Source organism: Meriones unguiculatus, chromosome 19 (genome assembly GCF_030254825.1).
Source record: "Meriones unguiculatus strain TT.TT164.6M chromosome 19, Bangor_MerUng_6.1, whole genome shotgun sequence".
NCBI lineage: Eukaryota > Metazoa > Chordata > Mammalia > Rodentia > Muridae > Meriones > Meriones unguiculatus.
This window is the reverse complement of record NC_083366.1, coordinates 31,084,551-31,104,009: the sequence shown is the minus strand read 5'-3', so window position 1 is coordinate 31,104,009 and position 19,459 is coordinate 31,084,551. Positions and strand designations below refer to the sequence as shown.

At 45.4% G+C, this 19,459-nt stretch overlaps 2 protein-coding genes across 3 annotated transcripts in view; both read left to right on the top strand.

Moving 5' to 3' along the window:
- Positions 1-13,887, top strand: part of Actn2 (actinin alpha 2) — a 70,867-nt gene extending 56,980 nt beyond the window's left edge. For both annotated transcript variants that reach the window (XM_060372318.1, XM_021655642.2), the window contains 7 exons: positions 123-305; positions 1,257-1,391; positions 2,256-2,435; positions 3,483-3,629; positions 6,345-6,410; positions 7,730-7,888; positions 8,827-13,887. In XM_060372318.1, coding sequence (XP_060228301.1) covers positions 123-305; positions 1,257-1,391; positions 2,256-2,435; positions 3,483-3,629; positions 6,345-6,410; positions 7,730-7,888; positions 8,827-8,985 — 1,029 coding nt within the window. In that variant the 3' untranslated portion in view covers positions 8,986-13,887. The remainder of the gene's footprint in view (positions 1-122; positions 306-1,256; positions 1,392-2,255; positions 2,436-3,482; positions 3,630-6,344; positions 6,411-7,729; positions 7,889-8,826) is intronic.
- A 2,006-nt stretch (positions 13,888-15,893) lies between these two features.
- The window catches only part of Mtr (5-methyltetrahydrofolate-homocysteine methyltransferase), an 86,124-nt gene continuing 82,558 nt past the window's right edge, over positions 15,894-19,459 (top strand). Inside the window, exon 1 of the mRNA XM_021655641.2 lies at positions 15,894-16,223. The gene's annotated coding sequence lies outside the window, so the exon portion shown is untranslated. The remainder of the gene's footprint in view (positions 16,224-19,459) is intronic.

Below are 19,459 nucleotides of genomic sequence, written 5' to 3'. Positions count from 1 at the left end.
CACGTGTGATTACCTAGCAAGTTCAAGACCAGTCTGACTACTTGATACCTTCCCTAAAAACAAATAAACACACAGCGGGACACTCTCATCAGATTGCTTCTCTGCGCTGTTCCCCGGCATAGAGTCTGATCACTGCCCATGAGCAGTTCAAGGCCACGCTGCCCGAGGCTGACGGGGAGCGGCAGTCCATCCTGGCCATCCAGAACGAGGTGGAGAAGGTGATCCAGAGCTACAACATCCGCATCAGCTCCAGCAACCCCTACAGCACGGTCACCATGGATGAGCTGCGCAACAAGTGGGACAAGGTGGGCAGCTGGGGGCTGGGGGAGGGGCATGGGTGAGGGAGGGAGGAAATGAGCAGCCATGGCATGGCATGAGGGAAGGATTAAGTGGGTGGCTGGCTGTCGGCTGGGTGTGGGATGTGGAGAAAGGGTTGAGGGAAGAAGGGAGACCTTGGGATGCAGGATGAGCTAATTTAGCATCACCCTCAGACTTTCCTTCCTTCCAGGTTTTATAGATGCATTGAATTGTCATGCTGTTTGGCAACTTCTGTGACTTGTGAGGAAAGACAATAGAAGTTATTTTCCTTAAAGAAAATATTATAAAATTTGGCAAAGTAAATATTGGTTACGATATTAATACTGTCACGAAAACATTTTAAAATCCTCCCCTGAGTTGGCTCAGTGGGTGAAGGTACTTGCTGTCCTAGCCTGGGGACCCAAGTCTGGTCCCCAGAACCTACATAGAGGTAGAAGGAGAGAGCCAAGCACACAGAGTTGCCCTCTGAATGCCGGGTGGCTGTTGTGAGAGTTCCAGGTTCTACTGAATCCTGTGTGTATCTGATGCCCACATCCATAATGAAGGAAACGCTAATTTCCAGTCAGGGAGAGTGAAAGTAAAGATGTCAGTTTTCGCCACCTTCAAGTTCATGATTCTGTACTGTGGTCCCAGCCGCCATGGGCTTGGTGCTGCAGCGAGAGAACTCCTGATAGAGGAGTGGTGCTTAGATAGACTCTTAAAAACCCTAAGCTGTTCTTGCAGCAGTCCCTTGGTGTTACAAGGTAACAGTCAGAACTAGTCCCTTGATCAGGGGACTCCCTTTCCTCTCTGTTCCCTAAACGTTTTCCCTTTTCTTTCCACTTTCCCCTTCTTCCTTCTCCATACCCAAGCGGCCTATATCTGATGGTGAGCTCATCCCACGGTCAATGCTATGAGACTAGAGATGGCCTCTCACCCTGCTGTCCTTGCCCTGACAGGTGAAGCAGCTGGTGCCCATCCGGGATCAGTCCCTGCAGGAGGAGCTGGCTCGCCAACATGCTAATGAACGCCTGAGGCGCCAGTTTGCTGCCCAGGCCAATGCCATTGGGCCCTGGATTCAGAACAAGATGGAGGTAGGTGGCAGCCTTCCTGGGGCTTCCGGAGCCTGGAATCAATACTGAGCTTCAGAACAGCACGTCCCTGCCTTGGCTTCTGTCTGCCCTACCCACGCCATTGTCTGTGGCCTTTATCTCTCCATGCCAAAAGCTGTTGGAGAGGTTGGATTGATTATAGGGAGAGGCACATTCCCACCGCCATCTCTTGTCAATGACGAAGTTCTTTCTCAGGTTTGATTTTAATCTGGAGCTAGATTTTTAAGCCATCCATCCCTGATGAGGACAGGTGAAGATTCACACATACTTTGTGTTTCTAGAATATTCAAGGAACAATGGCATTGGAATGGCTCCAAGGATCTGGCTTCATTTTATTGATTTCTCAACAATAGCCAGGAGGCATTTTCTGTCTCTCTTTGGGGGTAAAATGTTAACTTTATCTCAGAGGTAGAAACATCTAAAATTATAAGAAATTCTCCTCAGTGGTCTCATATCTGTCTGGCAGCTCTGCCAGTGTCTGTCAGTTCCCGTGCCTCTAGCACTAGATCAGGGTGGCTGTGCTCAGGACATGACCCTTTAAAAATGTCAGCAGGACTCTTTCCTTACTCCTGCTTTGGATCATGTGTGTGTGTGTGTGTGTGTGTGTTTCCTCCATTCCGTAGACAGACATGACCTGACCTTATTTCATCCTGTGGTCTTGTCATTAATCTGTCTGGGACATCCAGTGCCTTGGGCTCCCTGATGTGGATGTGGCCATTGGCACGGAGCCAGAGGCCCAGTCTATCACTATCTGCCTTCATGTCTTCCCCCACCCCCACTGGCCTCCCTGGGAGATTGCCCCACTCACTGATTGCCCCCCATACCCCGCTTGCCTCCCACACACAGGAGATCGCTCGAAGCTCCATCCAGATCACAGGGGCCCTGGAGGACCAGATGAACCAGCTGAAGCAGTACGAGCACAACATCATCAACTACAAGAACAACATCGACAAGCTGGAGGGCGACCACCAACTCATCCAGGAAGCTCTGGTCTTCGACAACAAGCACACTAACTACACCATGGAGGTATGGGGGGCAGACGGGCAGGCTGCTCTTGCTGCTGACCTTGACACCTTCTCAGGGGTTTCCTTTGCACGCCTCCCTCCCTGCTTCTGGTAGATTCTGTACGTGTGAACACTAGGGATATTAAACACCATGAACCATTTCAAGCACCAAACAATAGTTCATCGTCAACGTTATTATTATCGTCACACTGATGTCATTACACTTCTCTGGAGGGGAACTTAAATTGTCCTCGTTTCTTCCCATTGTTTTTTGGCTAGGGTTTTGCTGTTGTTGTTGTTGCTCATGATGGTCTCATGTACCCCAAACTCTCAGGCATGTGCCACTACACCCATTCTTTATTCGTTATTTTAAAAATTAGTATATAAAGTCAAGACCATCCCCATTTCCACCATTCTGGTTCAGTTTGGTCTCCCTGGGAGCCACCGGGTAAAACACAGCACCCATCCAGCTATTTGGCAAGTGGGAAGATGTGTTTAGTGACAAATAGACCGCGTTGAATATTTAATCTACAAGTGTGGACCGGAGAGTAGTTTAATGGTACATCTCTTGCCTGGTATGTGCAAAGCCCTAGGTTTAAATCCTAATCCCAAATATATGGAATATAAATAAGTAACTGTGCATTAATATGCAAAGGGCCACTTTGTAGACCGTCACTGCTAAAGCTCTAGTCTCACGTCTCAATATTTCCTGCACTACTGAATCTCACAAAAGTTGAAGCAGTGGAAATTTTTTTAAAGTAGGCGAGTCTGGTGAGGAGGCTCAGCAGGAAAAGGCACTTGCCATGAAGTCTAACAACCTGCGCTGGGTTCCAGGAACCCATGTGAAGGTAGAAGGAGAGAACCAATTCCAGCATTTCCCATCACCCCTGCACATGCAGCCCTCTCTGCCACACTGGCAATAATAATAACTATAAAAAAAATAGAATAAGTATAGGAAACCTATGCCAAGCCCTGCTTATTTCCTGCTTGTTTGAGTCACCCTCCTTCTGTGACAATGATGCACCAAACCCCCTCGGCCTAGCTGATTGTTCGTTCTTCCCCTTGGTAGCATATCCGTGTTGGATGGGAGTTGCTGCTGACAACTATCGCCAGAACCATCAATGAGGTGGAGACCCAGATCCTGACGAGAGATGCAAAGGGCATCACCCAGGAGCAGATGAATGAGTTCAGAGCCTCCTTCAACCACTTTGACAGGGTACCACTCTCTCTCTCTCTCTCTCTCTCTCTCTAGTTGTTTGAAAGGCAGTTATAGCTGGAGTAACAGGCCCACTGTCACCCTGAGTGTTTTAGTCACGTGTATCCCAGGCTGGCTTTGAGGTCTCTATGTGACTGAGGATGACCTTGAACTCCTGGTCCTCCTGCCCCACCCCCACCCCCACCCCCACTTCTCAAGTACTGAGATGACGGCAGGAGCATGCCATCATGCCCTGCTGGTCACTTTAAATCTTGCTGCTCCAGAAAGTCCACAGGAGACTGGTTGAGTGATCCCAAGGGAACTAGCTATCAAACAGGCAGTGGTAAGTCTCAGTGTCACGTCAAGTGAAGCTGTATCGAGGCTTTGACCTTGTTTCCTAGGAAATCAGCTCAGGTAAGAGTACATGCCTAGCAAACACAAGGCACTGGGTTGGGTCCTCAGCCTGGGAGAAAGGGGGGCGGGAGACAAAATCCACAACAAACGATGGAAACAAACAAACAAACGAACAAAACCAACATAGCTTGCTATGTTTCCTGCAGATCTAGTACACTGTAGTTAACATCAAAGCTTAGCTCTCTTTAGGGAAAGCGCCTGCTTGGGCTGGAGAGCTGGTTTGGTGGTAAAAAGCACTGGCTGTTCCTGAAAAGGACTGAGTTCAGTTCCCAGCACCCACACAGTGGCTCACAACCACCTGTAACTCAGGCCCCTGGCCTTTGAGGGCCTGTGCATACATGTGGCGCACACACACACACACACACACACACACACACGTTCACTCAGGCATACAAACATAAAGATTAAGTAAGCAAGTGCAGCTAAAATATTTTTAAATGTAGAAAAGGTTTATTTACATTAAGCACTGGAAACAAAGTTTTCTTGGGGTTTGTTGGTGTTAAGATCAGATGTTTAGATGTTCTAGAGTTCTTACTAGATAGAAAAATGGGGCGGGTGTGGTGGCCTTTAATCTTGGCATGCAGGGAACAGAGGCAGGAAGATCCCCGTGTGTTTGAGGCCAGCCTGGTCCACATAGCAAGTTGAGGCCAGGCAGGAATACATCGTGAGACCCTCTCTCAAGAAATAAAAAAGAACACTTGGAAGGCAGAGGCAGGAAGATATGAGAGTAGGAGTCTAGCCTGGTCTACAGAGTGAGTTCCAGGACAGCCAAGGCTAGACAGAGAAACCCTGTCTCAAAAAAAAAAAAAAAGGAAAGAAAAGAAAAATAAAAATAAAAAAAGAGAAAGCAATAAATAAGAAAAAGGACTGTCAGATGGGATGGAAGCTCCATAGGGGGTGTGGCCGGAGAGATTCCTCCAGTGGACATCTGAGCTGCTGAATGCACAGGAGCTGTGTTTCCAGTAAGCTCGTTAGGATGCCAGCTGGGACTGGGGGGTGGGGGTGTTGGGGTGAAGAGAGTGAACAGAAGGCCAGATGTGGCTCCTGGAGAAATGAAGGAAAGGGATTAGGAAGGAACTTTGGGTTCAGGGACAGGAGTGATAAAAATGAAGAAAAGGGCAGATATGAGATGGAGCAAACACCGCAGAACTTAACATCAAGATCCGAGCGCTGTGTGGGAGGAGGAAACAGTGAGTGGCACAGTCATTGCAAACTCTGAGGGCAATAGGGAAGCAGTACTTTCCTGCGCCATCGCGGAAAGCCCGTCCTCCTACCCTGGCAGTGGGAGCTAGTTTAGCGAAGCCAGGGAGCCTGCACGTAACCATCTCTGCCATGAGCTCCCATCTGAAAGAAGGGAGAAGGGAAAGAGAGAAGGGTTCTGACCCCTGGAGTCATTGCTCTGAAGCAGGCGCAGGAGCCAGAGCAGGGCACCACGGGAAGCGGACAGGGCAGCTATAAGGCAGCGCGCAGGGCTGCAGCGTGGCTGGCATTGGGGCGGGCTAGGACCACAGACCTGAGAGCTGCGACACAGGTTCCATTCGCAGGAGGGCTTTCTAAACCCGCCATTTCCTGGGTGAACAAAATCAGCTGAATTGCCAAAAAAGACATATTGGTATGAGCTGTCCCCCTTACAACCCTCAGACGTGTACACAGGAACATTTTCCACCCCAACCAGGATTCTACGTCAGTTACCCTGCTTCTACAGAGCTGAGATCACTGTGTGATCTGTGTGAGAGGAAAAAGTGGTCTGGGGGAGAAGCTGAGCTTGCCACACAGATGAAGCCACCACATCTAGCCCTGGCTAGATTCAGTCCTACCACTGTGTCTGGACAGTGGGTTCCAAGATTGGTTAAGCCAGAAGTTTCTAAAATGTTTGCAGTATGTGCTGTTGTCAGTAGGTGGCAGTAGTGAGCACCTGATGGGCTCTTTTTTTTTTTTTTTTTTTCCTGGCTTTAATGTGGATTCTCTTCATTTTTAACTAGTCTTTATAGCACCTGCCTCCTTTTCCTTTCCTTTCTTTTATTTTATTTTGCAGTGCTGAGGATCAGACCTGGAACCTCATGCATGTTAGGCAAGCGCTCTCCCACTGAGTCACAGTCCAGTCTCCTCTTCCCTGTTTAAATAGACTATTTTTCTAACATTCTTGTACTGGTGGCTTGTCCTCCTATAAATCGGGCATGACCTCTGATTGTAGCTGGGCCATAAGTCAGCCTTTCCTAACCACCTTGCTCACTGGGTCAAGCAGAGCTGTTCATCTCATCCCTAACTGCTCTCTCGCTCCCTCTCTCTCTCTCTCTCTCTCTGTTCTTTGCATTTGCACAGAGGAAGAATGGCCTGATGGATCACGAGGATTTCCGAGCCTGCCTCATTTCCATGGGCTATGACTTGGTAAGACCCGAGCTGAAATTCTACCAACCTCTGTTATGATGTCAAGCCTGGACCGTAGGACATGATGTGACACTTTTCCCGGTGGTTCATTCTCATATCACAGGGCAATGCTTTTTTAAAATCTGCTTATCACTACATGAAAATAATGCTATAGAGTTAAAAATGCATTTCATTCTGTACCCAGCAAGGTTTTTTTGTTTGTCTTTTTTGTTGTTGTTGTTTTTGCTTTTAATGTAAAAGCAACGAGGATATGAAATTTCCTGGTGATTTCTTAAAGTTTTATTAATATAACTCATATATTTCAATGAAACCACTTAAAGTGTACAATTTTAATGGCATCTACTTTCCTGAGTTTTTAAGTGTGTTTTTCTTTAATATTTTAAAAGCTAGAAAAGAGATTTTTAAAGGCTGGGCATGATAGTGCAAGCCTTTAATCCCAGCTCATGGGAGGCAAAGGCAGGCAGATCTCCATGAGTTCCAGGCCAGCCAGAACTATATAGGGAAGTCTCTGCCTCAGAAAAGAAAAAGGAAAGAAAGATGACAGATTATAGTAATACATTCTGTGAGCGTTGTATTAGCCTTTGAGAAGTTATGTATTTATCTATTTTTGAAACTGTGTCTTGTTTGATAGCCCAGTGTGGCTTTGAACTTGCTGAGATCCTCCTGCCTTTGCCTCTAACCCAGGGGTTAGAGTTCCAGCAGTGTAAGAATAAATTAAATATATAAATCTATAAAACAATCCAGAAAATCATGTGAGTGGCATGTACCTGTAGTCCCAGCACTTGGGATATCACGTGTAACCCAGATGAGGCTAGCCTGGAACTCACTGTATACTCCAGGCTGGCCTCAAATTTGCCATTCTTCTGCCTCAACTTCCTGAACACCAGAATTCCAGATATGCACATATATATATATATATATATATATATGCATATATATAGCACTGTTTTTGTTTGTTTGTTTGTTTTTGTGGTGCTGGCGGCATACTAGTCAAATGCTCTAATACCAAGCTGTACTTCTGGTCTTTAATAAGTATTTTGAACATGACCTGCTTTGATTCCTCTGGTAATTTAAACTAAAGAACAAGTGCTGGCTGATGACTCTTCCCTCGCTGTCATGTAACCCAAAGGGCAACAGGGGCTACAGAAAGGACAGCCTTCTGACATGCTTGATGCCAGAATAACATGTGAAACTGACGGAAATGCACCTCAGTCACCCACAAGGGGAACCCTTTCCAGAGAGTGAAAAGAACCATGTGGAAGTTCCATTAGGTTTTCCAACCCCAAAGCCCTCACTGTCTCTGTACCCCCTTGCCTTAGGGTGAAGCTGAGTTCGCCCGCATTATGACTCTGGTTGACCCCAACGGACAAGGCACTGTCACCTTCCAGTCCTTCATTGACTTCATGACCAGAGAGACTGCAGACACGGACACCGCAGAGCAGGTCATCGCCTCCTTCCGGATCCTGGCTTCTGATAAGGTCTGCTTGCATAGCTTTTCTTTTGTTTTAAATGTTTTTCTTCTTCTTTTTTTTAATCTTGACTACCTAGGGGCTGTGCATGCATGCATGTGGGCCCTAACATATGTGGCGGTCAGAGGACAGCCTCAGATGTCAGTCTGTCCTTCATCTTGTTTGAGACCGAGACCCTTTTATGTCCTGCTGTGTATGCAAGGCTAGCTTGCCTGCAGGCTTTCAAGGGATTCTCCTGTGTGTGTGTGTGTGTGTGGTCAGTTCTCTTTTTCCCCTTTTATGTGGGTTCCAGGGACGATCGGTGTTCTCCAGGCTTCTGCAGCCTTTACCTGCGGAGCCAATTCTCCAGCTGGATATTTTTAATATGAATTAAGCAGGGGTTTATAGAGAGATAGAAGCTCAGGGAAAGAGCAAAGCTCATCCCAGAACATGGGTGAGGGCTTTCTAAAGGACAGTTCCCATATGTTTTTAAAGCTTTGTCCCCCAATGTCAATGTTAACCTTTTTTAAAGAGAAGTGTTTTTCCTAGCAGTGACATATTTTCATATTTTTAATGACAAGAGCATGAAAAGGTGTTTCTAAAAACATAAGTTATGTGAAGTCAAGTGACTCATTCCTATGTTCTCCTCAGTTTATGATGTAAACCAACTTGACCTATGAGGTGGGAAATTTAAGTTGGAACATTTATCACTCACATATGAGTAGTATGGGCAATAATTCCCATGTGTGTTTACGAAGCATGCTGAATTTCCTGCTGGCCACCTTGTAGACTCACTCTATATGGACCCAGTGTTTGTTCATTAACTGGGACACTGAGTAGTAGACTCCCTACATGTAAGCCTTGCCAATATAAGAAATGCATAGATATTAAGATGGCTTATATTCTAGTGTTCCCTGTTTAATTTGCACCCCTTGTTGTGTGTGTGTGTGTGTGTTTTTTTTTTCCAGCCCTACATCTTGGCAGAGGAACTTCGCCGAGAGCTGCCCCCGGATCAGGCTCAGTACTGCATCAAGAGAATGCCCCCTTACTCGGGCCCAGGCAGTGTTCCCGGGGCCCTGGATTACACTGCCTTCTCCTCTGCCCTCTACGGGGAAAGCGACCTCTGATGCTGTTTCTGTAACCCCTGACCCTATCAGAATGCAATAAAGGCTGAAGTATAGGTTGTTTCCTGGAAACTTTGACAAAGTTTATTAAGAGGTGTGGTGAGCTGGATGTGGTAGCATACACCTTTGCTCCTTGAGCTTGGGAGGCAGAGGCAGGTAGATCTCTGTGAGTTCAAGGACAGGCCTGATTTACCTAGAGAGTTTCAGGATAGTTAGGGATACATAGTGAGACTCTGTCTCAAAAACAAACAACAGAAGATAGAATAAGGGAGGAGCTAAGAAGAAAGGTCAGTCTATGAAGCGCTTAAAGACCTGAGTTTGAGCCTCAGAGCTCACAGGAAGGAAGGAAGGAAGGAAGGAAGGAAGGAAGGAAGGAAGGAAGGAAGGAAGGAAGGAAGGAGGGAAGGAAGAGCCCAGGAGCCTGTAAGATGTTTCAGCAGGTCCAGGCACTTGCCGCAAGTCTTAACAGCCTGAGTTTGATCCCTGGATCCCATGTGGTGGAAGGAGAGAACCGAGTTTTCCTCTGGCTTCCACGTGTACATGCACATGTGCCCCTGTACATACATGATCGTGTACATGCACATGTGCCCCTGTACATACATGATCGTGCACATGCTCAGAGGATTTTCCTTGCAGCTCATTCTTTCCCATCCTGTGTCAGGCAGAAGCAGTTTCAATGCCTGTGATGTATTGGTTCTTTTCCCTTGAGTTTCTTTCTGAATTTTTAGCTAAATGAAATGAAAGAGTAGGTTTTCTTTTTTCTTTTTTTTTTTTAAATTAAGTGAACCAGATCACTTAAATCCTATGAAAACAGGGTGATCTAGAGGTGGTTAGTGAAAGTATGGAAACCAAAACATTCAGGATTTATGACTGGGGAAGCAATCACAAATTGGTACCCTGAAGGTCTGGTAAAGGTTTGATGTTTGAAATACATCTGTATGCCTTTTACGTTTATGTGGCTGGCCTTGGGAGGGCATGTTTGGGATTCTAGGATTCTTTTTTTCTTGCTTATCTAAAGATCAACTGGACTTAAATATAAGTAATGTCATTAGTGGAATTAAACATTATGAGATGGCCCTGCCCATGGGAAAAATAGTTTGTGCAAAAGATAATTTAACATTTAAAACTTTTTTTTCTTGAGACAGTATTTCTCTGGGTAGCACAGGCTGGCTTCAAACTGATGATCTTCTTGCTTCAGCTTCCTAATTGTAGGGAGATTATGGGCATATGTCAGTATGGCCCCCTTTTAATAATTAAAACAAAGCTTTTTTGTTGTTCTTTGAGAGACTCATTAGCCCCAGTCGACCTTGAACTCAGTATATCGCTGAGAATGACCTTAAACTCCTGATGCTCCTTCTTCTACCTTCAAAATGCTGAGATTACAGCGCGTCCCCAAAGTCAGGCTCATTAAAATCTAAAAAAATGGGTTTTTATTCTATTATTACATTTTAATCCATTGTGTATGTATGTGGCCGTGTGATGACATGTGTATGGAGGTCAGAGGACAACTTCTGGGAGTTTCTTCTCTTCTACCATGTGAATCCCAGGGATCCAACTATGGCTGTCAGGCTTGGTGGCAGGCACCTTCACCTCCTGAGCCATCCTGTTGGTCTTCATTAACATTTCTGGATAATTAATTTTTATCATGTTCAATTATGCAAATGTGTGTGTTTGTGTAGGTGTGTGTATGTGAGTGCAGTGCATGAGAGGGTCAGGGATGGGGTTACAGGTAGTTTTGGGCCACCAGACACAGGTGCCACGAACTGAACTCTGGTCTCCTGGAAGGGCAGTGAGTCTCCTTAACTGCTGAGCCATCCTCTTCCCTCTCTCACTGTCTTTGAAGTAGAGTTTTCAGTCATCTCTTCACGGTAGAGGATTGGACAGTCTGATTTGGGGGGCGGGGGCGGGAATCTTCCTTGGGAAGTGAGTTCCATTGCCAGAGATGGGGGTGGAGTCAAGAAGGAAATGCTGTCTCTTGATTCACGATGCTCATGTTTTTCCCCCAGAGCTTTTTGTAGAAGTTGTTTGTTTTTAAAGAAGGACCTGACCATAGCCGTTCCCGGTAAGACAAGAAGGCAGCAGTATAGGGTCTCAGGTGGAGCTCTGTCATGCCTTAGCATGGAGAGGGGTGCCATTCTCGGTTGCAGGAGGTGAGGCCCTTTTGCACTCCTTTGCTTCACTCCTGTGAGTCAACAGTACTAGAGGGAAGGAGTTCAAGTTGAATGGGGCAGTGAGTCACCGTGTGGCTGTCTGGGTCAAGGACACAGGACATCATCTGTACTTTCCACTTGGTGTCTGGTCTGTTCAGTGTGTATTAATTTTCCATTACTGTTGTCCAAAACTACACACACACACACACACCCCGCCCCAAGAGAGAGTTGCCATCATGCTGACAGCTTGTAGCAAACAAAGTGGGAACTCCTTTTAAATGTTGGTCCTTAATGATCAGGAAATGAGCTATAAACAAACAAAAACAGTTGCTAATTGCCATTAAAGTGTGAATGGAGATGGGGCAATGTGTCTTCTGACTACATCTGTTTCCTTGGCTTTGAAAAGTTTCCACAAACAATGAGAAATTTGTTCTTTTTCATTTACCAGTGTTTGCTGATAATCTTACTGACCTTTCACCTTGACTGTTGCATTTGAAGCGGGTGCTTTGCTCCAACTGGAAATGTGAAAAAGAATCCCGAAAGTAATTTTTCTTAACTAAGAACTTGTACTTTAGGGTGTCCACAGTCAACTCATTTCTCAAAAAACTTTTAACCCCTCTACAATATTTAGCAAGAGATTGGATTAGTACTATCTAATGATAGATGGGGAAGGGAAATAAGCCATGAGAAACAATAAAATATTTATACTGTCATCCTAGAGGTTGTTTTTATTTCTGATCATGAGTTATCAATTAAACCTGTCAAAGAAAAAGCATCTGTTCTTTTAAATCATATTATCATTTATCATATGATTTATCATATCATAAAGGATACACTGGGTTAACTGTAAGCAAACCTCTCGTATTTGAAAACACTCATTTTGGTGTTATATTTGCCTTCCTCAAAGAGTCAGAGACTGACTGATGTGGCTCATTTGGTAGAATGATTTCCCAGCACACACAGAACCCTGGGTTCCCAGCCCCAGCACCGAGTAAACCAAGTCTAGTGGCACATGCCTATGGTCCTGGTATTCTGTAGGTGGAAACAAGAAGGATCAGAAGTTCAAGGTCATCTTTACCTACATAAGGAGTTCCAGGATAGCTTGGCTTACACAAATGAGACTCTGCCTCAGAAAGGAAGAAAGGAAAAAAAAAAAAGAAGAAGAAGAAAAGGAGGGATGGGGAAACTTGTATGTAGCGTGGGGCAAACTTGAGATGGGGAGTCGGAACTGACCCACTTCAGGGTGCGTAGTGCATGACTCAGGAGGAATGTTTAAACAGCAGGTCAGTCCCGAATTCTCAGGAGATAAACATGTGTTAATCGTGTATACATCCAGTTCTTTCTTCTAGGTTTCACAGCATGAAGGTCTAGTCAATGACTTGGACATTTGTGTTTTTATAAACATCAAAGAAATTCTGAACCCTCACCCGAGATTTCTGTGGCATAAAGGAACGGCCATTTAGTAATCAAAATCCCTAGAAATTAGAAAAGCCCTCACTGGAAAGGTTAATAGGAAGTTGGACAATAAGAGTGGCCAGGACTGATCTTTGTGTTGTCTGTTGGGCAGTACAAAAATGCTTGGTTGTGGCCAGGGATGATGGCTCATACCTGTATGGTCAGCACTTGTGAGGTAGAGTCAGGAGGATCAGAAAGTCAAGGTCATTCTTAGGGAGTCAGGCTGTCTGGGTCTGTGTGAATCCCTGTTTCAAAACAAGTTCACACCACAGCAGGTTAGGCTTCTTTACTGAGAAAACAAAAGGACAGAAGAAAAGCTTGGGAGTTCAAGGATGAGGCACATATGTAACTCCTTTTGTATGGCTAGGAACTTCCTGGAAGGGAAGCCATGTTGGCAGATGAATAGGGAGTGCGTTGTATGGTCCATTGCAAGACAAGACCAGAAGAGGATGGTTCATTCTGCAAATAGTAGTTACACAGGAGGCAGAATGTCCCTGTGAATACTCAGCAAAAGCCAGGAAATGGTATTATGGGCAGAACTTCATAAAAAAAATTGAAATGAGGATAGGGAAGACTAAGAATGAGGTTTAGAGGTTAAGAGGATAGAGCATTGACCCAGTAGCAGGCCATAAGCTCTATGCTGGCCCAGTTGGAGAAAATGCCTCTGTAAGATCCATCTGTAGGGTGTTTTCTTCAGTGATTTATGGAGGATGGCCCAGCTCATTTTGGGTGGTACCATCCCTGGGCTGGTGATCCCAGGTTATATAAGAGGGTGAACAAGCCAGCAAGTAGTGTTAAGAGACAATTTTCCGGGTCTAACCATGTCAGGAACAAGTTCCATCTTGCTGGCAGTCAAAACTGAGTTCATATTTCCAGGCCCTGGAACCCAATGCCTATCTTGTTTCTTCAGATGTTTCATTTTTGTCTGTTAATCAGTAAAGGATGTAAAAAGAGAAGGTGCCATTATCTGTTATCTAAGCTAAGACACACAGGTTGTAAATGTGTTGCCTGTCTTGATTTAAAGCTTGCTCACTCCTTTGTTCCTTTATCATCCTAAATTCTGGTTCAGAGTCCAGGAGCAGACATGACTGCAAATAACTGAGTGGAGGATCCTGAAATCAGGTGACCTGGAAAGGCCCAGTCACCCACATTTACTTCCTTGCTCAACCCCTTGTGTCAAAATATGATTGGTCAACTCAACAGCCCACTCCACTCCTGTTTGCATCCTTTAAAACAGTTGTACAATCTCCCTTTGGGGATGCAGTTCAGATTCTGAACCGGCTGCCTCCCTGCGCATGCAGAAAATAAAGCTTGCATTTTAAGCCTCCGTCTCTGAAGTGAGTTTTTTCGGCTTCCACTCTTAACCTAACAGCAGTAGGCACCCCTCCATGGACTCTGCATCAGCGCCTGCCTCAGGGAGCCTGCCCTGTGTGAATTACTGACCTGACTTCCAATGATGAACTGCGCTGTGAAAATGTAAGCTGGATAAACCCTTTTCCCCCCAACTTGCTTTTTGGTCATGGCAATAGAAACTAAGACAGGCACCACTGGAAAGAAACTAAGGACAGATCAAACAGGGCAACAAAAGAGAACTAAAGTTGCAAAAGAAGAACTAAAATCAGTACCAGAAATGGATTTTTTTAGTTATTTATACTTGGTTTTTAAGCAACATCTCACTCTAATATAAGATGGCCATCATGGTTCTCTTTTTCTTCTTAAATCTCATTGCGAAAGGTGAGAGGAATTAACAGCTATCAAATTTGGCTCTTTGACTTTTAAGCTGATTAAGTCTGGTGAATAGCAGCTCCCAGGAGCTGCACCTTCAAACCAAACCTTCTGCAGGCTGATTAACTCATTAGAGCTTGGGTGATGAATTAGAGCGTGAAATATTGCAGGTCTGCAACCTTCTTAAATTTATCTTGGACTATTTTAATCTTCTAAATAGCCATTCATGCCAGCCTCTGTGTCAGACCTAACACCCTGCGATTAAAAGGTAAAAACCTTTGGACTGTATCAACAAGACACTGGTTTCCAAGGTCTAACCCCCTCAGACAGCCTCTGAGGCCCATAGCTGAGGTTTCTCCACTTTGCTGTAACCTCCCCCTCTGATATTTCTACCATTGTTTTTATAGAGTGCCAGATTTCAGAGAGACCCGGAACGAGGCTCGCTCAGCACCTGCGGCTTCTTGCATCACTTCTCACCATGTCCCCACCTAACCTCTCCAGCTTAAGGGCTCCCCTTCCTTCTGCTTCTTATTTCTATGAACCTGCCATTTTGGACAAGTGTTTTGGGCCTCCACTCTGGGCTCCTGGACCCCTCTCTTGCCCCTCTCCCTTCTCTTCCTCTCTTGCTCTCCTCTTCTCTCTTTCCTCTTTTGACCCAGTTCAGTATGCATTCTTTGAGATGCCTTCGGCTGCACTCTCCTTCATATTTACAATAAACCCCCTCATCCTTACCTTGGAGAAGTCATGTTCTCATTTTTCACTCATAAAGCATCTCGATTTGGGACCTTTGTTTTATTAGCTTATCATACTTTTGGTATGCTCCTTTATCACTATCCACCGTATTCCCTTGAGAACAAGATCTTTTTCTGAACCTGTAGCTCACCAGTTTTTCATTCAGGCTGGCAGCTAGCCAAACCCAGAACCTTCCTGTTTTTGTGCCTCACAGAAAATACCCAGGTGCTTATATGCTTTAGACTACCACAAGTCCTTTGAGGCATTTCTTTTCTCACGTTTAATTATTTATGCGAAGGGTTCTCCTTACTGACCCCCTTGTACTTTCCAAGTGTGCATATCAACGTTTTACATTACATATAGGTACTCAATAAATGTTTATTAGCAATGTGACTATTAGCAACTACACTACCCCAGAATTTCCACAGTGCACACACAAATTTTTATTTTAATCCCTACTGCAATTCTATAAACTAATAGTCACTTCCATCCTAGTATTTCATTTCTATGGATGAGGGAGACTAGATATTTAGTGTCAGCAAAACTAGGCTACAATTAATTTTCTGACTTTGGGTTCCTGGCCCTTGCTACTACACCACTGTCGCCTACCGATGCTATAGTATGGATTCCTAGACTAGAACTTGGAGAAGGACTTTGCGATGCATTTCCGGAATCCATAGAAGAGACGCTCTGGTTTCCATAAGGACGGAGTACCCGGGACTACATCTCCCATAGGGCCACGGAACAAAGCCCCGGGCGATTGGTTGCGACCAACAGCCTATACGCAGCGGCGAGGAGCTGTTAAGGACCAATCACAAGCCGGGGAGGGGGCGGGCCCTCCCGCGGGAGGCTAGATTGAGCCGCGAGCTAACGGAGCAGGGGCTGAGCCCCGTGGTCCCGGGTGGCCGTGTCTACGTTCTCTTCCCCTTTATCCTTTGGCTGCGGCCTTGCACAGTGGCGGCGAACTCTGCGCTCGGGAGTTCGGGGAGAAGCTCGTGCCCGCGGCGCGGCACCCGGAGGCCTCGCGCGTCGGCCCTGGAGCATCGGGGAGCTGGTCAGTCAGGTCCTCAGGCCGGTCCGCGCTGGCTGGCGCCGCCCGCGGTGGAATTCTTTGGCGATCACGCCTTCCCGGCTGGAGGAGAACGCTTGGCGGCGTGTCGCCAGCGCTGCTGCAGCCCGGTAACGCCTCCGCCCCGGTCCAGCTGTTCAGTCGGTGCCTCAGCTCCTCGGGTGCTTCTGTTGTGCCCGGGGCGCCGCGGTCTCTGCTAGGTCCCACCCGCACGCGCTCGGTCCCGGGGCTTCGAGCGTTGCCCCCGAGAAGTTCTGCGTGATGTAAAGCTCGTGTCCAGTAAATATTTACGGAATGCTGTCTGCAGGAGACGAGTTCAGATGCTGGGAGGTTGCCCCAAGGCAGTCTGGATAGTTGAACCACATGGTTTTTCAGTTTCCCTTTTTTTGCTCTTCTGCAAACCCTAGCATTAGCGTGACCGTGGGCTGACCGGACTTCCCAGTACTTAGGAATGGGGATGGACGGTGCAATAGTACCTGCGAGTAATTCTGATGTTGGTGGAGCCGGCTTCCACAATGAGAAAAGACACAAAGGGAGTGTAATTTCATTTTGAGTGTCTTAAACATTGGAGCAGAGATTTCCTTTAAGACGAGGGAGGTGTCTGGGCGTGGTGGCGCACGCCTTTAATCCCAGCACGTGGGGAGGCAGAAGCACTCGGATCTCTGAGTTCAAGGCCAGCCTGGTCAGGAAAAAAAAAAAAGAAAGGTGTGGGAAGTCTGTGGTGATACGAGAGAATCAGAGGCCCTGGTTTAAAATTAAGCCCTAGCTCTGCATAAAACTAGGCACGGAAGTAAAAGGAAGGCTCTTAAGTTTAATGCTATTCTCTTCTACATAATGATTTCGAGTCCAGCCTGGGTAGTTACATGAGATCCTTTTTGTTTTTAAGACAGAAAGTGACTGTGGTATAGCATTGTGTAGCCGTAGGAAGACGGCGAGTATCTGACAGATAGGGCGGGTAAAACTGCTCTTGAAACTAGTGGGACAGTTCCTAACAGCACATCGCTGGTGCAGTAAAATAAGATTGCTCTTTTTCACAGTGGTATGGCATAGTTAGTTGAATAACATCTTTCGGGCTTCAGAAAAAGAGTGATTACTTCTTTTGACTATAGTTACTGCTGTCAGCAGAAAGCCTCTGAAAATTTAGAGTAGGCTGAGTAGTGAGTGATCTCTTTGCAGGCAATGAAAGAAAATGGTTGAATATTTATTTCCCCCTGGCCCTGCCCCCTTCTCCACTTTCCTCCGTGGTTGAGAACCGAGTTCTAGGGCCCTTACCACCTTACCTGTGGCTTAGAAACATTTCTTCTTCTCTCACCTGTGTATTGGGATTACAACTGATTTTTTTTTTTTTTTCCTTCGAGACAGGGTTTCTCTGTGTAGCCTTGGCTGTCCTGGACTTGCTTTGGTAGACCAGGCTGGCCTCTGAACTCAGAGCGATTCGCCTCCCTCTTCATCCCCAAGTGCTGGGATTACAGGCGTCCAGTGAGTGGCTTTACAACCAAGGTCTTAGCATCCTAAAAACCCTTCGTCACTGGTGTCCAGCTTTTTTTTTTGTTGTTGTTGTTCCCCTCTGCGTTATTTCCTATCATACTGTCAAGTCTTAAGGTGTTCTTAAGGAAGAACTAAGGTTCTTGAACTTCAAGATTGTGTCCTGGATGTAGAGATAGCTTGGTGGTAGAATGCTTGGGTGTGGATCCCACGAGTGAATCCTTCCAGCAGGTGGGCAGGGAGAGTGTAACCTCAGACCCTGATTGTGTCCCTATGGGGAAGGAGACTTGAGGGCCAGCAAAACCTTTGTGTGAGAAAATTTCAACTATAACTTTTAGTGTTTTCTTGGTTTTCTCCTTGCATGCTTTTAGGAGCATAGCTAATGAATGCTTAGTGGAAGAATGAAAAAAAAAAAATGAGCCAGTGAATTGATAGCAGCTCAATTCTCTTCTGGCTTTTAAAAATTAGTGGGAGGAAGTATATATTTCAAAAATGAGATAATATAGAAACAGATAATACATAACTTGCTATAAAATGTAGCAAGTTAGTTCAAAGTAGAGATTAGAGGCTCCCAAATGAAAGAAGTATCTTGCAAGGGTGGCAGATTATTAAAATAGCTAATGTGAAAAACTGCTGAGAAAGCATTGAGGTAGTTTGCTTATAGTGCAGAAAAGAACATTATGTTTTTATTCTACTCCATTTAGTCCTGTGCAAATGGGAAGTCCTACTGCAGACCCTCATTAGGGCCATTCTCCAAAGGGGCTGTGTTTCTGACACTGTAGCTTGTCACTTACACTCACACGTTAGAAACTACCATTCTGATATCTTTGTCTTAGTTTTTAAGTTGCTTGCTTCTCATTTGTTTGTTTGCAGTGCTGGTATGCTGGGGATCTGCTGTATGGCTTTGTACGTGCTAGGCAAGTGATTTACCCGGAGCTGTAGTCCCAGTCTGACACAGTTCTCAGGTGCCACCTCACTTACCCTTCATCGTCTGATGGCTCTGTGACCAGTTAGTCCTACCTTTATTCATCTTTTGGTATATTTGCTGTGAATGCAAATAGCAAATAGCACTGGTTAAAAAATATTTCAAGTCAGGAAAAGAAAACCACACCCCCAAAATACAGTAGGATCCACTCAAACTGTGGGAAATACAATGTGGTCTCCTTGGGCTTATTCCCTAGGGAAGTTCCTGGACTCTTTTCTACATTGCACCTATTTACATGCATATAGATATTACACATGAAACCATTTCTGATAGTCTACTGGAGATTATTATGAAACCATGTATTCTTTTATTCACCCTAAAAGATATGTCAAAGAATCTGTTCTATTTAGAGTCAGAATAATCATCACTTCTCTACTTTTTGGCTAAAATCAAGTATAGCATCAGCTTTAGTCATTTGTAAAATATACAGATATTCTAGACCTAGTGAACTGAACACAGATACTGTTTTTTGGGTGGAGGGTTGGTTCTGCACAGAAGAGTAAAGTTTCAGTGAATGCTCACACTGTGCTAAGGGAAAGGATAATCATCAAGAGGATTTAAATTTTACACTTTCTTATTGCTTTGTATGTGAGGAGTGGTGGTGGTGCGGTTGTTCAGGTATGCTGAATTGCACATGCTGGTCACAGTCTCAGGAGAACCGTTCTTTCCTCCCACCGTGGAGATCTGGAGATTGAACTCAGGTCTTGAGGTTTACACAGTACGTGCTTTTGCCTTCTCATTGGCTCCAAGGGATGACATTTAAGAGAAGTTTTGGTGGTAATTAGGAATACTGGACTCTCTAATGGTAATTAGGCCTAGTAAAACGTAACCTACTAGAAAAAAAAGCAATGGCCTCATGATAAATTGTACATTATT